The sequence below is a fragment of the Haliaeetus albicilla genome, chromosome 28, assembly GCF_947461875.1.
Source record: "Haliaeetus albicilla chromosome 28, bHalAlb1.1, whole genome shotgun sequence".
Classification (NCBI taxonomy): domain Eukaryota; kingdom Metazoa; phylum Chordata; class Aves; order Accipitriformes; family Accipitridae; genus Haliaeetus; species Haliaeetus albicilla.
In genome coordinates, this window is record NC_091510.1 from 6,653,416 (window position 1) to 6,680,248 (window position 26,833).

At 37.5% G+C, this 26,833-nt stretch overlaps 1 protein-coding gene across 2 annotated transcripts in view; it reads left to right on the forward strand.

Moving 5' to 3' along the window:
* The window catches only part of KITLG (KIT ligand), a 54,458-nt gene extending 30,000 nt beyond the window's left edge, over positions 1–24,458 (forward strand). Inside the window, exons 3-10 of one of the 2 annotated variants that reach the window (XM_069773725.1) lie at positions 4,942–5,004; positions 9,640–9,819; positions 11,736–11,898; positions 12,775–12,870; positions 19,601–19,710; positions 20,212–20,288; positions 21,784–21,867; positions 23,090–24,458. In XM_069773725.1, the coding sequence (XP_069629826.1) occupies positions 4,942–5,004; positions 9,640–9,819; positions 11,736–11,898; positions 12,775–12,870; positions 19,601–19,710; positions 20,212–20,288; positions 21,784–21,823 (729 nt within the window). In that variant the 3' untranslated portion in view covers positions 21,824–21,867; positions 23,090–24,458. The remainder of the gene's footprint in view (positions 1–4,941; positions 5,005–9,639; positions 9,820–11,735; positions 11,899–12,774; positions 12,871–19,600; positions 19,711–20,211; positions 20,289–21,783; positions 21,868–23,089) is intronic. The other variant, XM_069773726.1, reaches the window with a different exon arrangement.
* The last annotated feature ends 2,375 nt before the right edge of the window (positions 24,459–26,833 follow it).

The window sequence follows — 26,833 nt, forward strand, 5'->3', positions numbered from 1 at the left end:
CTCTTCCTATCTCACGCTAAAATTCTTTGCAGCATGAATCCTTGTCCCTCTTCTTTCTTTTTCCTACTCTGTTCTTCCCTACCTCTACTGCAGTTCACCTACAGCTTGCAAAATGGTGCCATAATTTGCTACCAAACTTCTGCCTGTAGCTTGATACAACCTAGTCTTTATTTATTTGGTTCTGGGCTTCTTGTTGCAAATACTGTAAACCACCAATATCACTGGTAGAAAACTGCTGAGCATGGCTGTGGCTGTGTTCTGCTTGACTGTATTGTATTCTAGAAATATGAGAAGAACATTCCTCAGTCAACACTTTCTGTGAATAAAAATCAGGGATGTCTGCTAAGCCTAAGCTATTGGAGAATAAATAAGGCACACTGTGCGGTGCCTGAAAATGTGGGTCATTTGCCTAATCAACTTTGTGTTGAGTAATAAATTGAGGCCAGATGTATGGTGTAACTTGTTTTCGGTGGTGTTAATCTGGATTTTCACTAGCATCATATTAGACTCATACCAGAAGCTATAATCGGAAAGAAAGAGCAGATTCAATAACAATAAGGTTTCTGAGCATTAATCAACCTAAGACCAAACCAGACTGGTATCTGTTCGTACAAAAATGACTTGTATTTTCTGCAAGATTAAATTTATTCAAATCTTAGTAATATAATTTTGTCATATGAAGAATGTGTCCTAAGTAAAATGATTTTAAGATGCAAAGAACAATTGAACAATCATTTTTGTTTGTTTTTTTTAATAGTGAGAACTTTAAAAGGGCATAATTTCATACCTATAGACAATAAAAGTACTTAGAGAGTATTCATTCTGCATTACTAATCACTTGAACTCCTGCTTCTTTTTTAATGAAGATGTCTGGAGGGAAACCCATTACTTGACAAACAAATGTTCCATATTATGAAACTGTAATTGCAGCACCTGTCAATAAAGCCTGTCGCCATTGTTCTTTTCAGCACAGTAAGTCAGCAGAAAGCTGCATTGCTGTAATTGTGACTCTGATTTTGCATAAGTTAGGAATCTGTTTGATATATTTTTGTTAAATATGAATATCAAACCTAAGTATAAGTAGAATTTTCACTGAGCTGTGCACTGTATGTAGAATGTACCTACATATTTTGGTTTCATCCATTAACAAAATCTAAGATATTCACCTCTTCCTCCATGATCTAAAGCAATTTTTTTCTTTTGAATGTTGGAAGCCTAAACAATAGTCAGCATTTACTGACCAGGTTGCTTGTTCGAAACATGCTGTTTCAAACACTTTGCCTTCACTTTGCATCTTTGCTGTAAATGTGTACTTTACACTCTCTGCAACATTTGAGATTTATTTTTAAATGGATCTAACTCTCCTGAGTGAAGGGGTTGTAAAAAATGATCCAGTGTTATTATCCTGCAAATAATCTGCCACTATGGCTGCAAGAAGTGTGAACGGAAATTGTTAACATGTTGTCTTAAGCCGAATGAAGAGGATTTTATTAACTGCTTCATTAGCAGATGAGATGGAGTAGATTGCAGAGATGATGGACAGAAAGTGGAAGCTCCTACAGGAAAAGAAAAACCAAGGATGCAAAGAAGGGAGATGCAGAGGTATTAGACAGTAGGAAAAGGGAATGATGAAGAGAGAAGTGGGAGGTAGAAATGGTAACCAAAAGGAAAGTATGGTTTTCCCATCACATTTCTCAGAGTAAAAAAGAAATCACTGACAATGGTAAATGGTAATTCTTACTTTATTAACTTACTTTATCTTGGATTTGTGTATTAAAAAAAAAAAAAAAAAAAAGAAAAAAGCCCTCATTCCAAAGCACTTCACTGCAGAGACAGGTCATCTCTCATGTTCTGCTTTTGCAATGAAAGAGTAGTTTAGGGAACTCAAATCGCTTTTACAACATCCCTTTTTCATTTCCCTATCTATGTGACCATGAGCATATTTTAAAAGTATATTTGGGTTATGCAATGTTAACAGTGCTGTATTAAATATTCAGACCTCTGTATGTCAAAAGGAATCTTACATTCCCCAGTTTGAGATTTTGTTACAACTGGGAATATAGCACTTAATGTTGGGTTTACATGGATTTAAAGATATAAGTTTAGATTCCCTCTTCTTCACCTCTTCTCAGAGCCTGATAGGATATCTACAACCACACACACCCACTATATGAGAGAAACTTTTTGTGGCATTTTAATTGCAATGCAGGGTTCTTTTAGTTCTATATGTTACTTTCCAAGATTATCAGTTGACATTCTCTGTAATCATCAAAACTGTTACTTTTTTCTAAACCAAGGTAAGTCATGCAGGCAGGTATTTCATTGCCCCCAAATTTGTCACTGTACTTAAGAGTTGAGTACAGGACCAAAAAAGCCGTTCCAGGACTCGGAGTTTCAAGGGACAGTCCCTTTCCCTTTCCATCCCTCTTGTTGTCTGCTCCTTGTTGGGAGCTGCAGCAGTCAGGGCATCCCGCACAGAGCGGGTGTGCAGAGACCTTTCATTCCTTTCAGGATCTTTTCAGCAGTTGAAAATCAAGTGGTTGGTTTTGGATCATAGTCTTGGTGGTTAGTCTTCAACGAAATTTCAAGATTCATTTTGGGAAAGCAAGAGAATACAAAACACACAGATTTAGTACAAACATATCCTTCACTCTTACATCAGGGGCTCTACCCTATTTTCTCTGTGTGAGTTGGGAAGTCCAACTGGGACACAAATATAAGTCCTTTGCTTTGACTGAGCTCCATCATTTACCATCAGCAGAGCATCTGGCATGTGGAGTTTAATCAATAAAACTTTAACAAGTTGTTTCGTCTTGAGGCAGGGCATATATTTTGTGTTTGACACCCTCCCCCCCAGTGATAATCATTTTTAGTAGTAAATGCAAAAATATCTTTTCTGATTCACGATCTGTCAAGGAGAAAAATCTGAAGCTGAGCTGTATTCTCTGGCTTTGTTTGAGAAGCTGTAAGAGCTCTTGGGCAGTTACTTTTTTTTTTTTTTTTTTAACTGTGCATGAAAAGTGCTTGACAGGCTCTGATGCCAGTAAAGTAGATTGTATACATAATGCATATCAATTCTTGTAGTGTTCATTGATTTGGAACAAATTTAATCTTCCAGTGACCTTTCTTAAAGAACGGTGCTTTTGCTGACATTGCTAAGTATTGAATCCCTCTAGAGTGAGTATGGGAAACTTTGCACATACAGTAGCATCTTCGCTATCTTTGCTGCTTGAAGTGCTGCTAATCCTACCTCTCTAGGCACGCAAAGGAAGCTGGAAAAGAAACTGGATTACCTATTAATTTGTCATGACGTCAGGATGTTTTTATAGGAAGGAAAAATATGCAAAAAAATGTGGATGAGGCTTTAGAATAAATCAGACACTCCAAAGAAAGAACAAATGTATTGCAATTTTTTTTCAGTATTTATAGAATCTTGAATCAACTCTCCAAAATGCCATGTAAATAGAAATTGATATAGAGAATTTTAGTGGCACTTCTGCAACTGCTGCTTTGGGAATGTGTAGGTATAAAAATAAAAATAAAAAAAAAGAAAATTGATCTACAGAAATGAATTTACCAGGATCATTTGTATGAAACTTGTTTTTTAAAGCTGTGGGAGAAAGCTAGGTGTCACTGAACTGAAAGATTGTGTCTTAGCCCACGTTGTAAATAAAAAAATGTTTGGAATTCACTAGTGACTGACTATGCATAAGTATTGTCCTTGGTCATTTCTAGAACAATAACATTTTGAAATTGCTTTTTTAATTTTTAATTGAAACTAAATTTTAATTAACAAATAAAACATTCTGTTGTGTCAAACAAAATACTACCTAAAAACTGCACAGGGGGAAAAAAAAAATAATCCCTGTGCTGGTTGCTATAGCAGCAGAATCAAAAGCAGCCATAACAGAATGATCTTTAACCTGAAGAAGTAGAAATGCTTTGCTGAACAAAGTACAGATTCTGGTTCACCAAGGGAATTACGTAAGTGCTTATTGTCTTTTGATTAAACGGATTTCAACCAGGATGAGAAGTATCAATTGAATCTTTCACTGAAACTGAAGAAAATATATTTTCTGTATCACTAAGCATCATAGTATTGGTAAACCTTTTGAAAAAAAGTACTTCAAGAGATTGTGGATCGTGGCAGCGTCTCCCTTTTCATCTCCCCACTCAGCACATTCCCCAGATGATCAACCACTTCTCACGGTAGTGTTGGATTCCATCTGTGGTAGATTGCATTGTATAATTCAAGGAGAACCCTTCTTCCACTCCTTGTCCTTGCTTCAGCACACCTCATACTCACCTGCATCTGCAAAGCCATGCTTAGCTTACATGTGCAGAAGCTCTCCTTTGCCCCAGAACACTGCTATGATTTAATTATATTGCTTACCATTAGTAAGAGGCACAGCTTCAAAGTTAGAGTTGCGCACAAGTGTTTTTCTGACCTGGTACATAACTTAAGTATAAGGCAGGCAAGTATTTCTTTAGGTTCAGATTGGAAATGATTTGAAGGAAAAAGGCTTAGAGACTACTGGGTACTCTGCTGTTTGGAGTGGTTGGGGTTATACAGAAATTGTCACATAAACACTTCAAGACATGCCATTAAAAGATGAAAACACAGTGGAGCTTCTGCAGTAATGAATAACCTCAGATCACTTCTCACCACATTACTGCCTTTAATTCTGCTGGGAAGTGGTAGCATTGAACATGATCAGATTGGATCTGGGAATGTTACAGAGGTGTGGAAAGATGCTTCACTTGTGAGCCAATAAGAGTCAGTAGCAGTTCCACAGGAAACTGAGTATGTAAACTTTTGCGCCTGGTAGGTTACTGAAAATTTGTGTTGAATATCTGATAGATTTTGTTGAATATGGTGATGGAAATTAAGTCTTACTTTGTGTAGTCAATAATAACGTTTTTATTATCTGTTTATTGTAGGTTGGAAATCTCCCAAATGATTATATGATAACCCTTAAATATGTCCCGAAGATGGATAGCCTGGTATGTACAACCACTTCAAGTTAATCCCAATAAAATAGCCCACTGGAACCAGTGATGGCCATAACATTTTGTACCTAGTCCTGTGGCTTAGAAAGTTAGAGTTAAATAATGGTTATTTCACTTTTCATACTCTTTGCGATTATTCATTTAAAAGAAATGTGGAGAGATTTCTGCAGTCACTTAAAACCTTTTTAGTTGCAGGAATATTAGAAAAATGTTTCTTCATATCAATTTTTTTAACATTTTCTCTGGAAAAAGTCAAACTACGGTATTATTTCATCTTGTCAATTGAAAATTGTTGCTTTCTTAAAGAAGTAGTTTCTTTAATTATACTTTAGAATATTCTGTAGAACGTCCTTCTCATTTCAGCCAGTGGAAATGCTATTAAAGCACAACAAATACAGAGCAGCCAATAAAGAGAACCCTAACTTCAGCAAATGGTAGCATCAGTAACTAAACAAACTGGTAGAAAGTGAGGACATTATTTCATTCAAACATGCTTTGTATTATTCTTTCTATATAATCCCACAGTTAGTGATACTTTCAAATAAGCATCATCTACCTTCTTTAAAACTTTATAACATTTTTGTATTAAGAACTTTTTCATATTATCTTATTTCTTATTCTACTAAATATTTTTGATGTTTTTCCTTAATTTTAAAAAAATATTTTTAGAGTGATGCATTGAAAATGCTCTGTTGGTTGTTGCATACACTGCAAGAAACAGGAGAGGAGGAAACAAGGTGAAAGAAATTATGCTGAATGCTGTACTATACTATATTGTTTTAAGGAAAGAAAAACAGTAAGAAAAAGACTAGTTTGTCAGTTAAACTGAACAGTGTTGAGCCTGTCTTAAGAATGAATCATTGTACACATACATCAGTAGTTGGAAATCATCTGGTAGATGCAAGAAGCTGGTTTTGTGTCTGTACAAAGTTTTCGTTATGAAAATCCAATTTGTGTGCGATACACGTACAAAAACTCATTCTATCCTACAACATTGTAGCAAATCTAGCAATATTCCCTATTGATATTGGAGAACGATGCCAGAAGCAACATCCTCTCAGTCATGATTAACTAGAAGATGGCTGGAGGAAAAGGAGGCTGTGGGGTAGTGAAGGGCCCTGAGCTGTGAGGTTACGAGGTATTATGGCAGATCTGGCAGTGTTCTTATGAGTTTTGTTGGAAGCTCGAGGCTTTTACTAAAACTTTGAGTATTTTAAAAAAACCAGTTTAAACTTGATTCCTTAGACAGAAAAACTGCAGAACAAATGCTGTAGAAGTCAGGTACTAGATCCTGTACAATATAATTAAAACTAACAGAAAAATTTCCATTTCTGAAAATAGCCAATACCCAGAGAAAAAGGAACTAAGCCTGGCTGCCACCATCCCCTGGCTGCAGTGCTTTTTGAAATTCAGTGATCTGGGGAGGACAGCTGTAGCCCGAGCACTGCTCCCCAGCCTCGGGGATGAGCACAGCAGCTGATAGGCAAGATCCAGGCTGGATTGGGGCTGTTCCCTCCACTGCGCTCCTGGGGAGGTTGGCACTGCGGGTGAAGAAGGCCAGGGAGCCCGCTTGAGCGATGAGTCCTGGTTGTTCTCATTGCTTAACTCTTACCTTGCTTCATGGTTCAGTTTTGGCTGCCAGTACGCAGTTTCTTTTCTATAGTTTAAATGCCATGTCATCTTGCTGCATCCTATCCAGAAACTTGGATCCAGTTTACATTTACGACAAGCAGCCAAGAAATAAATAGGAAGAAGAGAAGTTCAGAGCCGGGATTTCTATATTCCCTTTGCTCGTACGCCACTTTCAGTCATGGTGATGGAAGGTGCAGCTCTTGGCCACATGCCTTCGCAGGAGGAAGTATTCAGCGGTATTCACATCCCACTTTGCCAAATTCCTCTCTGGGGATTTCAGGTTGTGTTACACATACCACACCAAAGGCTGGCTGAATAAGTCGGGTTTGCGCTGGGTTCCGCAAGGTCCCTGCAAGCTGGGAAACCCACAGCTTTGCATGAGGTGAATGCCCTTTGTTCAGCTCTGAAAGGATTTGAAACAGTGCTCTGCAATTTTTTTTCCCCATAGATTTCAATCTTCAGTGCGTGCATAAAGTGGGAAATGTACCCAAGGTAACAAGTCTGAAATGTAGATGACTAAAGGTAGGAAGGCAGGGTGAATGCAAAGCAGATGGGAAGCCAGTGTAGTGCATGTAACAGGAACAGACTGACCCGATCCATTAAACAGAAGGGTTGTTGCATTATGCACTAGCTCAAGGCATCTGAGTGGCTTTAAAAGTAGTCTTGCTTAGACTAAACTTTGGAGTCTAACCTGAAGGTTAAAAGGCAAAGATGACAGGAGCAGGGGCTGAACTCAGAAGAGGAGATAAACTTCTAACTTTTAGGTAGGCGTAGAAAGGAAAAGCTAAATGAGGACAACCTGGAAGTATGAGGGAAGTCGGGTTTGCAATTGCCCTAAAATGTAAATCTTGGCCAAAGTTTACACAAAAAAGCAGAGTTAAACCTCTATTTCTCCTTGCAAAGAACATCACATTTCTCAATTTCAGCAGTTTCATCCCTGTGTTTGGTAGATATTGATATAGCAAGTGATTGCACAGCTTGATATTACTGAAAAGAAAACTTAAAGCTCTCGTGAAATACAGCTTTGTAGGTCAGAACGGTTCAGTCAGAGGAGACTCCCACACACATGCTAAACTGCGGGAGCAACAAAATAGATTCCCTGCTGGAATCACCAAATGCTCACTAGGACAAGCGGCAAGCTTTTGCTAGTCCTTGCCAGAGGAGAATGCACACCCACGAAACCTCAGAGGAAAAGGGTTTCCAGGTTTTGCAGTTCAGCGAAGCACGGAAGTTCTGTGTCTGTATTCCTACACCAAAGCAGAGGAAAACGTGTTGTCTGTCTCATGAGGGCAATGGGACGTGGCATAACGCATGCTGCTTGGACGGAGTACGTTTCAGCAAGCTTTCTCTGATTTATTTGCTTCTGCCTCTCCCTGTGTTCTTGAAGGAAAAAAAGGAAGCAGAATCAAGCCAAATGCCATCCATTTCACATTTTGTTTAGTTTTTTTTAAGTCATTGCTGAGATAATTACAGAAGGTTTTAATAATGACTTGCCACTTGCTATCAGTGTGTGAGTTGTACACAAAAGTGAAAAGTCAGGTACAGCTGAACAATGTTTTTACATTTGGTTCTCTAAGTCTGGAAGCCTAATAGTCTGGAATAGTCTTCGAAAGCCTGAAGTGTGTTTTTCCTCATCAAAAACATTTACACATCACGGCAGAACACCACCTGTGTCACCGAGAAAGTAATTTGTTGCCAAGTGATGATATCTATAGTAGTGCATAAAGTTTTTTGAATAAAGAATCTGTATGCAGGTTTATTGCAGAAATTTGAGTAAAATGAGATTAAGTCTAGAAGCAGATACATCGCCAAACATGTACTGTGCATTGCAGAAGATGGAGCGGATGGATTCAGTGAATGCTGCCCATCCACTGGGCAGCAACTGGAAACTGTTTTAGTGATACTGAGAGTACTTAGAGGTTGCTGGGCCAAGATCCTTATGTCTGGCAAGCTTTAATGATCCTGAGACATTTTCAACCATTGAAAAAATAGCTTCACATACGGAATAAATTCCCATAACATTTACCATTAAAAATTCAGCATTTATTGGAAAGGGATTTCCACATACATGTTGCAGTGTGACTAATGCATTACCTGTATTTGTTGACTGTATTGAGTTAGGGTTTTTCCTGGGCTGGGTGGCTTTTTTATTTACTCGACTACTGTTATGTAAATCTAAGTAAAAGAAGTTAATGACTCCCTCTGAGGCAGCAAGATGAATGACCAGGTTTCAATCACATGAACAGCTGTACAAACTTTATCTGCAAACTAATTGCATAGGTGGCAGTGAAAGGATTTGAACTCTGTTCCAGTGGCACAGATGGGGCAGATACCACGACATGCTGTGCAGAGCCCTTTTGTCAGTGAAAACTCAGGAAAAGAAAGACATTTAGATCTAGAAACTGTTCTCAGGAATGGCACTTAGTGAAAAAGCTGAAGAGAAGGAGTTAACTAAGCTAACTAGTTTAAAGGAGGATAAAAGCACACATGGATTTAATGCAAAATGTTTACAGAAACTTTCTTCAGAAGATATTTAAATCAAGGATCTTTGGGGTTAACTGAGTCCTGTAGGGTAACAATAATAAAATGAAAACTGAGATTGGTTTAAAGAAAGTCTGGAGAAAATTGTTTAAGCAGTAGTTATTTAAAAAAAAATAAACAGGTTAATGAAAGCATGATCTAGGGTTCATAGTAGTGTGTCCCAAGGCTCAAATTCTCAACAGACTGATGCTTAGCATTCATTAAGAATTTAATGAAGGGTTGGCACTTAACAGACAACCATAAATATGTCAGTATCAGTGAGAATAGAAATCTTACTAAAAAGACTGAAGAGAAAGTTGGCCATAGTAAAGAACATGAATTTTAATTTAGACTTTCAAGATAATTTAAATTGGAAAAACAGTCTAATCTACTTTTGCACATTGAGCTGATTAACCAGTTTTTACAAAAGTCTGATATTTAATCTACCTCTCTGTTTCTCTTTTTGTCCCTTGACAGCCTAATCATTGTTGGTTGCATTTGATGGTGCCTGAATTTTCAAGGAGTCTACATAATCTTCTCCAGAAATTTTCAGATATTTCAGATATGTCTGATGTTTTAAGCAACTATTCAATCATCAATAATCTCACAAGGATAATTAATGATCTTATGGCATGCCTAGCTTTTGATAAAAATAAGGTAATCTTATACAGAGTTTCTACTTTTATGCTGGATATTTTTATTTGAACTTTCTGTTGCACAGTATTTGGTAATAGTTTAAAAATGTCTAAAGCTTCATTAGATTTGTTTTCATTTTTATTTCTGTACATCTGAAATCATACTTTGTTTAGAAATGCACTGAGTGCACTGTGCTAATGTTGGCTAGTCGTTATCTCCTGTTTCAAAGGAAAATGGCTTACAAGGAATTACAGTATATACAATGACCTGTATACAGTTAGTTAAGTAGTCAAAAATGTAACTGGCATCTTTAAGATAATTAATTCATTCTGGTCTGTTTGAAACTGGCAGAAATCTTCCTTGTGCATTCAGCTTAAATTATTCATTTTGCTAGTGATCCTAATGTAAAGATGATGTCGTTGAAGTTATTAATATACTCTCAGTATATATCGCAGTGTGTGAAGCTCTGAAAGCTTCACCATGGTTTAATGAACTTTTTTATACAAAGACACAGCAAAGACTAGAGGATATCGGCCCATTTCCATGTGTTTCTGGATTCCAACAGCAGCTGGAAGGATTCCAGGAGTCTCACTCAGGAGACATCTGATTCTCTTGTGTGAAAATGATGGGGGGGGGGGGGGGGAAATTAACTTTCTAATCCCTTACTCAGCTCTAACCAGTCTATCAGTAATTAAAAATAAGTTCTGTAGTCGAAGGGTTTGTCCCACTAAACAAAATGGGCAAAATCCGTCATGTTCTTTAAGGCAAGGATTTAATCTTCTCTATACGTTTATTTTTGTTAAGTCCTTAGCTGTTGTAATTGCACCTGTTTAACATCCAGAATGAATCAAATGGACTAAAACACTCAATCTCATTTAGAGTGGCATAACTTTGTAACCTTGTCATATATTGGCATTATATTGCTGAGAGTATTTGACATTCCTTGCCTTTCTATTTCAAACTGAATTCTTTCCAATCTTCAATGTATCTTTTTTTTTTTTTTTCTATTCTTGTCCTGATGATTCAAAGCACTCAGCTGGGATGTGGTTGGGGAAGAGGAATTTCATTTTGTAGAATGAAGAAGTAAATATCCTGTAATTCAGATAAACAACTAGCTATTGATTTCCTCAGGGAAGAATGATCTTAAGTCTAGTACTTTCAGCATTAAACTTAAAATAATTTTGGAGCCAAAAATAGGAAGTTTTCTGTAGTACATATTTAACCTGTGTTCTTACCACTGTTCTCTGTGGGAGTACAGAGTAACCCCAGGCCAAATTCAACCTGCTAGCATTGAGAAACAGTTGTTATAAAAGCCAGAGTCAGGTAGAAATAAAAAAGAAGATAACCATCAATGATTTTAACATGGACCTCAACCTTGTTGTTCAGTCTGGCATAACACACTTGTCTATTAGACCTCAGAGTGATTGGGCTTCCTTGTTTATAGTCTTGGTCTTATTTTTAGGTACATTATCAGGGTTCTCAGCCTGTTTCTTTGCAGTAATGTATCCCAGCTATTGTATTCTGTTCCCTGTACTCTTATGACAATAGCTATGATTGTGTTGTGTTCCTGTGTTCTGATTAAAAGGATCATGTGGAACATTGCAAAGTAATGTGAAGTCAAGGTAATTTTTTTTAATAAGGGGAAATAAAAAAAAAAGTCTCTTCATTTTCAGCATAGGATGGGAGACTGCCTTTCATTCCTTGGCAATTTTGCAACTGGATTAATAATTTATTTCTATTTGCAAAGCTGATTTGAAATCCTCAGATCAGAGGGCTTGTATGTTTTATGAAGATTGCATACAGCAAATTTGGTCTTCTGCAGCTTAAAAATTTAAACTATTTTGTGTCATCTTTGGATATTTATATCATCTGTTGAGGTGCTGAAATGAGCAGCTCTCTTGACCTTCTTTCAAGCTGAATTCTATATTTTGCCCTAGGATTTTATAAAAGAAAATGGTCATCTTTATGAAGAAGGTCACTTCATTCCTGAGGACTTTTTTAGGCACTTTAACAGCACCATTGAGGTCTACAAGGAGTTTGCAGACATGTTGGATAAGAACGACTGTGTTCTGCCTTCAACAGTAGAAACACCAGAGAACGGTAAGATGGCTGTTATTTTGGGGAACAGAATCTAAGTAGATATAAATGGGTGATTTTCCTTTGATTTCAGAGATGCTAAGGATCTGATGCTGTACCTCCGTGTCTCCTTTTTACTGCCAGTTAAAATTACTACCAACACCGAAGCTTGTATTTCTGTTCTAAGTCGAGTTCGATCTGGCAGTAAAACTAGTGACATCGTTCCTTAATATAATCCAAATAACCTCACAATACTCTGCTCTGTTTCTTTTCATCCCAAATATATCCTGGATCGTCTTTTCACATTATTTTTCTTATCTTCTATTAATGTTCTGTTTAATCTTTATAAGGCAGTAAAGGAGCCTAAGATTGCATTACTGAAAGGATAGGAAGCTAGGACAAGTTGTAAACTGCAGCAGCCTCAAGTCACCTCTATATTCATCCCACCCCTCCTGAAAAGGGTCATGTTTACTTCATTTAAAAATTTTAACAAGCCTAAGTCAGGCTCCTGCAGTTCATTCTCATCCTTCCAGTAAATGGATGTTTTGTATTTTCTTTCACTCTCTCTAGTCACAGCTATTAGCTTTTTAAATAGGGCAACGTATCCAGTTGCACTGTTACACCAGTAGTAACTAGAAGTAGATCAGTGCCATAACCTAAGAACTTGTTTAAAGCCATTGCTTTTCCAGAATAGCTATTCAGCAGCAGCTCAGTGTGTAGACACATCTGCGTCATAATAAGACTGCCTTTTTTGGCTTAATCCACTCTATAAACAACCCTGTAGCCAGATTTTGAAAACAGCCCTATAGCCACATCAGAGTAGCCCTATAGCCCATCATCTTATATAGAGGGAACTGTATTTTAAGTTACATAATGCTGACACACTCATTTTCTATTTAGATTCCAGAGTCGCTGTCACAAAAACATTTTTGTTTCCTCCTGTTGCTGCCAGCTCCCTTAGGAATGACAGCATTGGCAGTAACACTAGCAGTAACAGTAAGTACAAGTGATTGAATTAATATATGTGTCTCCATTTTGTTCTGGTAGCTGGTTGTTACAAGAGCTCAGAGGAAAAGAATGTCATTAATTGTGCAAATTAATGGGAAGTTACTTGTGCCTGATGGTGTACCATGTGTTTCTCAGCTGTCATACTGAAATGCAATAAACTTATCTAATCAAAATTTAGAGATGCTATCAAGTTACAATGATGTGACAGCTCTCTACAACTTGGAGAGGGCAGGTGTCTTCGTTTTGGCTGTCGCGAGGGCTCACTAGTCATATGGCCTCAGCAAACTTGTCTGTCCCAGACACCTCGTTTTAACTCTCAGAAAAGGAGGTTGCTCCGAACGAACAGAATAGCGGACCTAAATTGGGCTCAGGGTACTCATGTGGACAAAGAGGTTGCCTGTACGTTGCATTTTGAGAGTACTGTCAGTCCCAAGCTTGACACCAGTCCTGAAGACAGTTCCCCATGTTTGCTTGCTGTAGTCGGAGTAGGGCCAGCTCCACAGTCAGTGTGTTTTCGGTTGAAGTCAAGGACAAAGTCACTGCACTTTTGGCAGGCTGTAATCTCTCCAGCGTGGCCATCTCTGTGTTTCTCATCTGTCTGGGTCAGTATATTACATGACTAGTCGCTGACAGATGAGAGCGCCCGGAATTGTTGCTGTAAGAGCCTCCGTCATGAGGTCAGAAGGGATATAGGAATCTGAGGTGAAGAGAAACAGTGAAGTTTCAGGGGCTTTTAGTGACATCATGTACAACAAGGTGAATACTCCCTGGAGCTTTCCATGTGAACAAAAGAAGGGGATTTTCCTTAGAAGTTCTTGAAATGGTGGTTAAAGCTTATCCATGTTGTTGTTTCCCTTGTTCCTGTTTCCCGATGCATCAGAATGACAATGTGTTTCTCTTTTACAATTTCCCCTTGTCACTTCACAAGCATCCATGTTGTCTAAATGTGTCATGGTGAAGCGTGTGGCTGGTACTCCTTGTGCTCAAGAAAACATGGGCCAGGAGGCAGCCTGATGTAGCCTGATGGGCACAACGGTAGCTCCTGATGGTGGGACAGATATTACTAAGTTTGTGTTTCTTCTCATGCTGCTTCTCTTGGGAATGTGTAATCTAGTTATTCTCTGGGTTCTTATCACCATGCATGCTGCCTCTTAGTTGGCTCACAGCTGCTGTTGGATTTGAAGCCCTTTCCTGATTGCTTTCTAATTAAGAGAAGGCCTTAAGTCATCATTTCGCAGAACCCTCTGAGTAGAAGGTTGGAACAAAAACCACCTTCGACTCCTGGCCGCCAGCCTGCCTCTCTGGAAAGGAGTAAGTCTCGCTGCCATAAATTTCTCGCCAAAAGGTCACAGAGCTGGCTGCAAATAACCTGATGAGCCCAGGGCCAATTATGAGGCACCAGGAGGGGGCTAAAGAGCACATACCTGTCCCTCTCAGGTCTGAACATGTGAGAATTTTTGCTGTTGCTGCTAGAGGAAGAATATTCAGCTGCAGCCTGAAGCAATGGGAATGGATCAAGGAGCCAAAAGAAAGACAGATACGTTATAGGAGCAGTTCCGATGAAAGGAGTTTGATCCAGTACAGTAACAGGAGGGATGCTGGGCAGCGTGGCAGAGTGCGGCACCTGAGTCTGTACTGTGGAGAGGAGTACAGAAGCAGGTTTATTAATCTTGTTTTATAACTGGAACAGATAATCAAGTAGGGAAAAAGCCTAATTAAAATAATGCAGTAAGTCAAAGAAATTGCTTGGCTGACCATATGCTGTACAGGTGTGTTTTAACAGATTATCATTCTCTTAAGCAATTTATTGGAAAATTGGATATCAGTTAACAGCCTTATTTAGAAATGACATGAGGACTGCATGTCTGCGGCTGGGAACAGTTTGAACTCTTAATCAGCTTAAATTACATTAACTTGGATTCTGACTGGTTATACTTTAGTTATTTGTTTGGAGGTTTTTGCAGGGAGGGACCTGTGACATCTTTATTGGCATCTCTGTCTTACTCCCTGAAAATGGTCTTCAGTACTGATTTTAGTTTTGTCTTGGCTTTATTGCTGAGTAAGTTTTCTTTTTTACTTAATACCTGCCTTCTTGGAAGGAACAACAATGAACAAACCTTATTACTTCCCATGTGAATACTCCCCAGCACAGAGGACCCTGTCTGCTGGCTTCAGTCCTGTTCTCAGAACAGCACAACTAGATTCACATTTCAAAAATGAAAACATTTGGAGAAGAGGGGAGACGTGAAAAAAGCATCTCCAGACACAAACTACTGCATTTTTTTTTTTAAATGACCCTCATTAATTTTAAACAGTTTTAAATTGAGCTATTTAAAATTAATGGTTTCTAGACCATTTAGAAGCACTCACTGTTTGCAAAAGAACCCCTCTAGATTAATAATAAATTTTGAATCTATTAATAAAGTCTGTGTAGTCAGATGACTTGAACTGCTCTTAATTCTAAATTCAACTTAGACAAACCTGAAGTGCATCATCTAATAAAATCATTTGAGATAATTATCATAGAAATTGTGTATAATATAAATTAGCTAAATTACATTTTTTCATGTTGTTGCTACATTTGTTGAAAGAGTCATATTTCATTAATTCATTGTTATTACACAACAATAAAATTAAACTACTATAATAGAGTAGAATCTTGACTAAATCTACACCAGAATCTTACCCCAACTATGTGTAAAATGGAAAAATTATCCTGTTCTAATTTTTTTTTTTTGAATGGCAGTAATGCTGTTTTCATCCTTGTAATATTGAATGTAGATCTTTGGCATGTTCCCACTCCATCTTTTCCCCCATAAAATTCTCAAAATACCACCACCCTCAATTTATTTAGGCTGGTTTGTTTTCTTCTCTTTGTGTTACATCACTGTAGTCCAATTCAAATTCCAATTAACTGTTTAAGTCCCGGTCTCATTGATATTTCTCTGGATCATTATACCGTGCATAGTTTAGAGAATTCAGATGAGATGGTTCCTATGTAAAGAACAAGTGTGAGGGTAAGAACTCTGTAGTCCTGATCCATTTTTTCAGTGGACCAAACAATAAATAGTAGGGGGGTTTTTGTTGTTTTGTTTTGGGTTTTTTTTTCCATCAGATGAATCTCATGTTGCTCTGACTAAAGCTTGAACTTACTAGCTGTTACTAACACTTCTCACTCAATTTAGTGCCATGGTATTACTTATATTTTCATGGAAAGTTCAGCGTTGCTTTCTTCCATTTTTGCTTGTAATTTCCTCACAATAATTTGGCTGTATTATTCACTACTGAACAGTTCAAAGAATGTGTAAACACAGAGAACTCTGTAACTGTTTTTAGGAAGAAGGTCTACTTTTATAGTTAAGCAAAGAATACCATAGTTTAATTCAGTAATTGCACAACAATTTGAAGATGTTCACCCATGGCTTAATGCAATTGGTGTTGCCTTCTGTGCCTTTGTTCCTTCGCTCCAAATTTACAGTTAATGGAAAACCCTAATGAACAGGTGAGAGCTGCTCTGTATTTTTATAGATAAGATCTTGTGGTAATTGTGTTGGAGCTGAGCAGAGGTAAACCGAAAATTCCTTTGAGAAATATACGGCCAAAAAAAATTGAGCCAGTGCTTTGAATCTTAATTGGTTGCTAAACCTACACACATGGCTCAAGGTGGAGAGCAGCTCTAACTTCATTGTGTAGTTTAGTGGCTTTTCATGTAAATATATTTTGTTCACAGGTTAATATCCCAATGTCCATGAAGACTATACATAAATCTACATCAGATGAGCTTACTTCCTAAGGGTTTCTTCCATAAGGTTCAGAGTGAGGGCTCTCAGAGGTGCTGGCCTTCTTCCACTCCCCTTTTGCACCTTGCTAGGTAGCGTCTATTTTAAGTGAATGATATACTAACTGCAAAACCAACAGTTCCTCTGGCATTGCCCGAGGAGTTCACAAAATTGCTGATACACCTGGTTCCTCCTGTTCCTTCTCCTACTCTGCCTTTACAACTGCTGGGAGTGGGAATCTTTCTGTGTAGAGCTCTAAAGCTTCTAACAGGGAAAAACTTCCCTGTGGAAGGAATAAAAACCTATTGGCAGCCAGCTTGCTTTCCTTATCTCCCTTTTCTTCATTAGGACACAGGTCGCCAGGAGGTTCTCCAGACTTGAAAATTGTCCAACCTGTTCTGTTTTAGAAGTTACTATAAATAAAAGGCACACAAAGAAACCTGCTGTGGTTCATTTCATTCTCTCCAGATCTTTCAAGAGGCTTTTTTCTGGACTTGAAAGTGAAATTAAATAATCTGTTGTTTGGTTTTTAAGGTAGTTATGGGTTACTTAACTTTCAAATTAATTCATAAACTATCAAGTTATGAAAAAAAATCTGTTGTCATTTTTAAAACACAGGCTGGGGAGGGTGTCACAATTTGAGTGTATTTAGGTTCTGTCCCTGGGTTGCAGATCCCCATGTGGAAAGCTAATTATGAATTCCTCTCGGTTTTCCATAGATGCTGAAGAAAGCATCTGCATTGGAGATATCTTCTCAGAAATCAAATTTTTCCACTTTTAGATACCTCATTGTAAAGGGAGCTCTTCTGTTGTCTAGGACTCTCTAAAGCTGTGAAAAATAGTGGTAAAAATGTGGGTGCTTGACTGTTGCTGATTGCCCTGCACACAGAACATTTCTCTAGAAGTCCATGTAAAGACAGAATGCTTGCCCAGCATTGCAGAGTAGGCAGAGGTTTTTTGAGGTTATATACTCTACCATAACATGTTATCAAATAAATTTGCTCTGTATGTCCTGAAAAGTTTTTCCTTTTGATTTTTATTTCACTTTTCCTTTTTTTTCTGAAGTTTGAAGAGCAGAATCCAGAGAACATGACCATCCCCATAGGATTTACATAATTCAGTTGTATAACTCAGCGGTCTCTCACTGGGGAGAATGGCTAATGGTATTAGGCAAATCAGTGTTACAATTTTCTTGACTAGAGCACAAGAGCAATATAGGAATTTTCTTCTGAGAATATGCTGAGAATACAATTCAGATAAAGTAATGACAGGAATTTTTTTTTTTGAGATGTTCAGGCTGGCTCTGCCCCACTTGAGTTTTGTCCAGATTTCTTGAAGGTCAGTTCTGCAAGCAAACCTCCTCTATGCCTTATCTGGGACGGACAGTTTGAGAAAAGATATGCCGCTCCAGTTAATTTCTGCTGCTGGTTTTAATGTCTGAGGAGACAGAGGCAGACTAATCAATAGCCTCTCTTTTTCAGCTGATGTTCATCTCTGTAGAACTTTGTTGCTATCTTTCCCTTCTCCTCTGTAGACAGATTTCTTCCACGGTAAGCTAGCATCGGTTCTGCTTGACCAATGTTTTCTTTTAGTGTGCCAAGTCTACCGAATGTAAGTAAAATTCAAGCCCCTATAGTCAGAACCTAGAGTCTGTAAACAGTGTATGAGATACAGAGCTTTATGTAGTATATAAGATACAGACTTTTTGTTTTCTTACTTTTTACTTCTGTCTATCATGACTCTAGAAAACACAGCTGAATTTCAGAGATAAAAAGAACATTTGTGTAAAAACTTGCAAAATGTCAACCAGAAAATCTCAGAGGCTTGAAAATGAGTTGCTATTTAATTATGAGAATGCTCCTTTCTAAACTAAAGAGGCTGTTTAATAATGTACTAAATGCACTTTGCTTGACCCAGTATATCATACCGTACGTGCTTAGACATTTGCTGTTTGCATGAATCACACAAACTTCTAGTGCTACCAGTCCATTTTCATTTCTGTATCTAATCACCTACACTTTTCCAGTGCTTACAGTTTGGTTCTTTTCCTGTAATCTTACAATACACCCACCATTCGAGCTGCAGACACCAAATCTTGAAATGAACTAAAACTAGGTGGATGGTGTCTAAACTAGCAGTCTCCTGTGGCTCACTTTGCATTTCAGAGGGTGGATCCCAGGGTGACTCTGCAGGACTTTTCACATCCTGCTCTTGATTCAATAACTGGAGGGCCACATTTTAGTCTCAGCATGCATACAGCTCCCTGTGAGGGGAATGGGATTGCTTGTGTACATAAAAGCCTAGAATTTAGGCTCTTCCATATAAAATATAAAAAGCTATCAAGAAATGGTTACACCAAATAACACACAGCTAGACTTCAAGGTACAAGGGTTTGATCTTCCTGAAGCTAGCGGGACCTTTCCAGACAGACATTAGAAGTGAAATCAGGCTTATTTTGTTAAATTAACCTCCCTCAAGAGGCCTCGTATTGATCATTCATTAGTGGCAAGGCAAAGTGTCTATCTGCAGTCAGCGGGATGTGTCTTACGGAACTTAAGCAAATGCATGAAGTGACACGTATATTCTCTTCCAAAGAATTACTTTGTGTTACAAAATAAGACCTTTAAAAATTGATAAACCCAAAACTTTGAAGTGCGGGAAAGAGAAAATTCTCTACAAATGCCGAAAAGAGAATTAGTGTTGGAACTTTTCAACACAGCTGTTTCAGAAATGGGAGGAGCATCCTTGTGGTAAAAAATTTCCTGTGAGATTTTGTATGAAGTGCATCTCATGTACACAGCGCTTTGAAGTATCTGTTCTGCTATTTAAGGTGCTGTTATGTAGGTGGTGCATAAAAGTCCTCTTGCTAATAGTGTTGCCCTGAAGATAGTTTTCTGCTATAAATCTGTCTTCACTAATGAGAACATCTGTAATTACAGAAGAGGCACTTGGCTTCATTAGCAGCTCCAGCCTGCAAGGGATCAGCATAGCACTGACATCATTGCTGTCTCTTCTTATTGGCTTTATTTTGGGAGCCATATACTGGAAGGTAAGAAATATTGCATTTAATTGTTTACATAGTGATACTACATTTCGTAGCTATGGGGAGGCGGGAAGAACAGAACCATTCTGCATTTGAAAGCAAGAGACATCTCTTTTGATCTTCGCTGAACTGTGTGACATGCCAATGTAAATCTATGTTGTCAAATTCTTGAATTCCACCACCAAAGTGCAAATCCTGTCTTATCAGCATGATAACTGTCTAACTGGAAATTAAAAACAAGGGATTACCTCAATTTCCCAGTTCTTCTATTATATCTCGAGAAGAGGATTCTTTTGCTTTTGCCCCTTGTGCCTCTGCCTACAATACAAAGGCTTTGATAGTAAAATTATACCAGTAGAAGATGTATGTTAGAGGTCAAGATTTGGCCTACAATTTGCAAGATGACCTTGGTAATGAAAATCTGAAGCAAACTGAAACATACAATTGTTTAGGGCGTTGGTAAAGAAAGCTTTAGAATATTTATATTTAATGCATTTTTCTCCCTAGAAAACACATCCCAAATCCAGACCAGAAAGTGATGAAACTACACAGTGTCATGACTGTCAAGAGGAAAATGAGATAAGGTATATTGTTTCACTTTATATACGTATATAGAAATGTAAGTTTATCTTTGAGAGCTACTTCCTGAAGGTTTCTCTCTAGCTCTAAGACAACCACCAAAAAAACCAAACACAAGTTTCTTGCTGTAGAGGCAATATGTCTGCTTAGGGTGTGTCCTTCAAAGAAGCTTCTAGTTTGAATATCAAAATTGATATGGAGAAGATTTCTGCATAGAAAATTTTATTAAGGGGACATTACTTTTACTTTTTCTGTCCTTATTCCCACTGTGAGAAAGGATTGCTGAGACCCATAGGGGAAGCAACAAAAAAAAAAAAAAAAAAGAAAATTTTGTTATTTGCTGTGTGGTGTAAAGCTAGGTTGATATTATGTAAAAAAATAAGAAAACAATGTCTTCCTGGCTGTGTTCCTAAATCCTTCTAAATATTTTTTACATTAACATTTTTATGTTCTTTCACTTTTTTACATTCCCCAGGGTATGTGTATATAAGCATCTGTGGTTTCCAGGCCTTTTTTTAATGTTCGTAGAAAGTTAATGAGAACTCATTCAAATCCTAATAACTTCCTAAGGTCATCCTGGAATGATTCACGGCTCTATTCATACTTAAACTCTTCTTTATCTGATTTTAAAGCAGAAAAATTTCTGTGTAACTCAGTCAATCAAATATACCTTAGAAATAACAGTTGAAGACATTCAAAGTTGCTCAGGCATGACTTGGGCAAAGAAGTCTGTGAAATTCATAGAAGGACTTAGGGATATTTCAAGTTAGAATAGTTCATGCTAAAGCACTTTGAGAATATGATCTAACCTCATATTTTAGGGTGTGTGTTTGGTCAAATTTTAACTATGAGAGATTAAGGGGAAGATCTGATGCAGATGGCAGAAGGTCACATCTTATCCCGTAGGCTTCTCGCACTGTGCAAAATGCCTGGTGCTGCCTGCCGTTGAAGGCAGAAATAGGCAAGGTTCTGATCTAGCAGTTTGATCCCAGGAGCTGAAATTTTCAGTGTTCAAACTTTCTAGAATAATAAATTCTTAAATTTTCTTCATGTACAGTACATAGAATGGAAGACTCTGTATTCACCACATATATTAGTTGCTACAAATAACTCATCCTGCACCTCATCCTCACAGGTATTAAAACTTGTGAAATGGAACATGCATCTTCCTTTTAACTTCACAGGAAATATAAAACATTGTTTTATAGGAAGACAAGAGGAAAGAGGAAACAATTAGTTAAATGCAGGAGATGGCCTTAACAGGAACTATAAACAGGTTACATTCTCCATCAGATGTCTTCTTAAATATATGGCATATGGTTTTTTTCTCCCTCTTCCCTGAGAAATTTGTAATATTCATATGTAACTAGGAAGACCTAATAGCAAACATAAATTCAAATACATTGGGTTCCCTTTTATTGTAACTAACGGATAAACCCTTCCATTCTATTTCCTTGAAACACTAGCGTTGTAGTAATAATGTACCTTTTTTTTTCCCAGTATGTTGCAGCAAAAAGAAAAGGAACATCTACAAGTGTAGCTGTTGCTTTTTCTCCCTCAACACTGTTACTGTTTCGTGTACTGGTAAGTTATTATGGTTGAGAGTCTTACCATAGGCTTAACTTTTGGCTGTTGAAATATAAAGTGATTCAGAGTCCATTTTGGGGAAAAAAATAAAATAAAACAAAACTTGTTATCAGTAGGCTTCATTTGTACCTAAGATCTCTAGCAGCTAATGTAATTAATCCTGTAGCGTTAATGTAGGCATTCGATTTTTAAACTGAATGTTACAAAATGAAATATGCTGGAATTCCAAAATGAAGGACAGCTACTGCTTCTCCTTTTTGGCATGAGAGCCGATATGGAGAAGTCTTCAGCTGTTGTCCTACAGCTGTTTCAAAGCAGCATGACCTAAAAAACATAGTCCTTAAACTAGCAGGTGAGTGTAGGAAAACAGGCCAAGTAGAGCTGAGCTTCTATTAATTGTTGCTTACTTGGCACATTTTGCAGTCTCTGTAGCCTTATCAGATACCTCATCCTTGCTTTAGTATGTAAGAGTGAGCAGCAAAGCTGAGCGAGCTTTCTCAGTCTCAGCTGTCCTCTGCAGAGCGGCGCACGTCTCTGGCAAGGGGCTTCTTCCCGCAGGAGTCGTGCTGTACGTAACCCACAGCATCTCTGGCAAGGGTCTGGAAGATTCAAGCAGCGCTGAATGCTTCATTTTATATTGTGAGTGGAAAGAGCAGTGTAAGAGTGTAACAGTCAGTCCAGGTCTTGCAGTTCATCCTGGAGCGCTCATTCTCAGGTGTAGTCCAGAGTGTTCATTGTGATCAAGATAGCTACAGCTTGAGAGATTTCCAGTCTCCTTAACTGCTTTGTTCTAACATCTGCTTACTGGGAAGGGAAACCATCACTGCATTGGACAATTCATTTGATTTTTCCAAAGATGTAAACTCAGTTTGGTATTGGCTTGTCCAGATGACTTCAATGGGAAGTTTTCTGTCAGGGATTGCCAGATACCACAATGCACAAACCTAACAGTTCTGTAAAACCATCAGAGTTGTTTCATCACTATAGCTGACATCAGTGAGCTTTTGCAGGCAAGCGTGTTGTTGGCCCAGGGAAGTACATCTTATAACAATAATTTTTCATGCAGAATAAAGGAATGTCTATGCAAGTGTCGTCGAATTTATCTATTTCCAAAACTATAAGAAAAAAATATCTGTTATATGTCTGTGAAAAGCTCTACTGTTTAGTAATACAGACAGGAAAATTAATCAGCAAAATTATAATTTGTTTTTCTCTTCAGGCAGGTAACAGTTCCATGTTCGCTTCATAAATGAAGCAGCTTTAAGCACATTCGTATTCCTTCTGGAGTGACAGACTGAGTCTGCATCTGTTGTTGCTGCCCATGACTCCATAGACATGATATAGAAATGAGGACAATTTGTGTTTGTTACTGTGAAACCAACACTGAATTGAACAACGACAAGAAGAGTGTGCACTTAGCAGGACTGTATCTTATGTGAATATCTACCTTGTGTGGCATTTGGGGATTTGTAATGCATTAATACTTGCAGCTGACTCTGGCAAACATGTCCTGAACAAAAAGCATCTTTCAAATGCCTCCAACTATGTGTAATCATTGAAAGTCATAAATACCTTTGCATCCTTAATTTAAGTTCTGTGTCCTCTACCTTACCTTGGTGTCTTCAGGTGGAGTTCTCTGATCTGACAGAAAACGCAGAAATGGATACAGATAATATACTCTTCAATATTGTATATAAAACTTGAAAGCAAAGTCATGCCATGGACCCATGTTCTAGCCTTTTACTTACAAGAAGCTGTGTTTATGCCAGGCAAAGGCCATGTGAACAGCAACACATAGTCTCTGTCGGGTGCCAGGTGGCTGGTTGCCCACCCCAGAAAGCCTCAAGAATTCGTCAGTGTTGGTGGTCTCTGTTCAGGAGGAGCAAATACTGGATGAAGACAAAGTAAACAGGAGGTGAATGTACCTCATGGAGCCTTGAACCATTAAGAGTAACTGCTGGGTATGTGAACACTGGTGAAATTTCTAGCCATGCCAGGGGAAGGGAAAGTAAAGAGTCTGAATTGCGTTCAAACATCAGAATAAAGACAAACCCATGAAATGCATTTTAAATGCTGAAGATGCATGCCATTGATACTTTGTCTTTAAATGTATAGCATAGAAAATCTGAAAAATCCTGAGAGTGTATTTAGCTTTTACTTACATCAGCTGTAATTAATGTTTGCGTTGTGTTTTAAGTGATTAGTAAGCTTTAATATCCTGGCATTCTCCACTCTTAAAGTTAATTCTCTTGAAACAGAAGAAAAAGGCTTTTTTCCCCACTTGTCTTCTGCATCTATTGCTGTTTTAGCAGCCATGGAATCTGTACAGGACTGATGTACAGACATGCATTTTCAAGTAAATCGTAAAAATACTATGGTAAAAGTTACAAGTGTAGTTGTACATCTTTTCATCTTGGCTCTTTCCAGATAAGGGGTATGAATTATTTATCTGTATTAGGGGTTTGCACTTCAGAAGGTAAAGGTGGCTCACTTCAGATGACAAACTGTCAACTTTCATTAAACTGACCAGGTCAGCAAGAGTTTTAGTTTAAGTAACTTAAACTTAAAAAAACAACCAAAACAAACCACCACCCTTTTAATGTTTTGCGTAAAGTTGGAGTTCTCTTTAAAGTATATAGTTACTTAATTTTTTAAGAATTCTTGTGGAAATTTTAATAGTCTGCTGAATTTTCTGAGAACCATGCATAAAAAGAATGACATACATATAATATATACGTGTGCATGTGTGTATTATTGGTAAAACTGATTCATCTTTCATACTTAACAAAAAGAAAAAAAACTCAAAACCTTACTACATTTGATGACAGAGCTTATGTGTGCATGTAGCCACTCTGCGTGGAATTGTGACCTTACTGAGGTCAATGTTGAAACTTCTTGTGAATTCATTGATACAAGGATTTGATCATGTGGAACTATTTTTTATTTATACTGAGGCCATTTTGTACTTCCTGGTGTCAGAAAAGGGTCCTCAAGTCCTGCTCAGCTGGTATAAATTAGCATAGTTCCATCAACATGAACAGAGCTTTGGGGTTTGCATCATCTGAGGAACTTCTCTTAGACTAGATCAAAAAAAGCTTAGTGTGAGAATTAGGCCTTCACTTTTATTCAGAAGATGCTGGAGCTCACCACTTAATAAGAAATAATCAAGGTTGCTCATCACTTCTAAAAAGCAAGTACATTCCAAATTTTAGCTCTGCAAAAATCAAACAGAATTCCCCGTCTGCAGCTCAGTCTCACTTGACAGTGTATAGTTCTTTAGTCACAAGGCCCTCAGACTTTGTGTTTCAAACTTATTTAAGAGTCACCCTGAAAGAAATGTCAACATGACCTAACTGATGGGAAATTTTCACCTTATTGGTAATGTGGAGAATACCTGTGTATTGATTTTGACAGAGTGGAAAAGTATCCATAGTAAATGGAAGCAATTATCCTTACACGTTTTACAAAAACCTTAAATACTTCATGTTGCTATACAGGATGTTCTCAAAGCAAGCTTATGCATTTGAAGTTTTCCAGTATTTTTCTTAGATTCAGTTAAATAAAAATCTTGTATTTATTAACGTTCTTTGTCCATAAGAATGTTAGTTTTCCTAAATGCGTTTCTTCCGGAAAATCAAATACATGGTAATGGTGCACATTGGTGTGCCCCAAATTATACTTTGATATTCAAAATGCACAATGTTTTAGGCTCCTTAGTCTACTGTTCAATGCTATAAAAAATATCAGTTGTAAATTGAAACATACATTAAATCCAGATAGACATTCCAAGAGTAACATCTTAAAATAGTAGCTAAGTCACTTTCAAATAATGTCAGATACTTTAATCTCTTCCAAGGAGCAAGGCAAATTTAAGGCTACATGAGAACAGAAAGAGAATTAATGTATAAACCTTCCCACTTCACATCACAAACGTTGTTCTTTGAATATGCACCAAAGTAGTACAACACATGGAGTAGCAGAACTGTTGTTGGAGCTCATGGTTTTCCTCTTCTCTGCACCCCCTTTCGAGAGATCTGAACAAAACATTGGGTGTTCTCAATCATTTTGCAAAGCAGAAGGCACTTCTAGACATTCATGGATACAGTGGATGGCATGGCACTTGGAAACGTGATTGTGAAATTATTTGAAAGTTTCTGTGCCCAATTTGTCTACCCACTGAGGAGGCCCTTATTTTGAAAGACTACTGACTTGTGGGACATCTTTGAAATAAATGAAAATAGAATAAGTTACTGTTCAGTGGGAGTAGGGATGGCAGAAATAGTCCTTCAATTAATTCTTTATCCAGTTGTAAGTTATTTAACTTACAGTTATCAGTGATCAGTTTTTCAGCGTTCTTTTTGGGTAGACAGCCCATGTATTAACACAGTCAGAAAATGAACACCCTTTCTCTAAAATGAAATTGGGGAGAAGCGAGTGTTGTATTTTTTATACAGAAGTCAACCAAATTTGTTTTTCAGGTATTTGTGGTTTTGTGAGAAACTAACATTTTTAGGTTTCCTTTGGAGTAGTTGAACTTTGCATGCAATTTATAGTGACCTTGTGAGAATAAAAAGCAGATAGTTATATACTGAGTAACAAAATGTGCTACTTTAGATGTGTGTTTACTTGAATAAATTAATGGTACTTATTTCATCACAAGGTCATTTTATAAGTAAGCTTATAAAATGTGCTACACTATGGAGTATGTGTACAACCTGCACATTTTTTAAATTCTGATCTTCAGCAGCTCTGTTTTCTCTGTTGCTCTCTTTGTAATACACTGAAACTGTTCAGTACTAACAATACAACTATTAAATTGAAAAGCTAACTGTATATATAAAATACAGATATTTTGAGTTAGATTTACATTTAAGAATTATCCAACATTCTTCAATTCAGGAATCTGATTCAACTGTCTATTAAATGCAGATCTACAGTGATGGTGGCATGTTGCTATTATGTT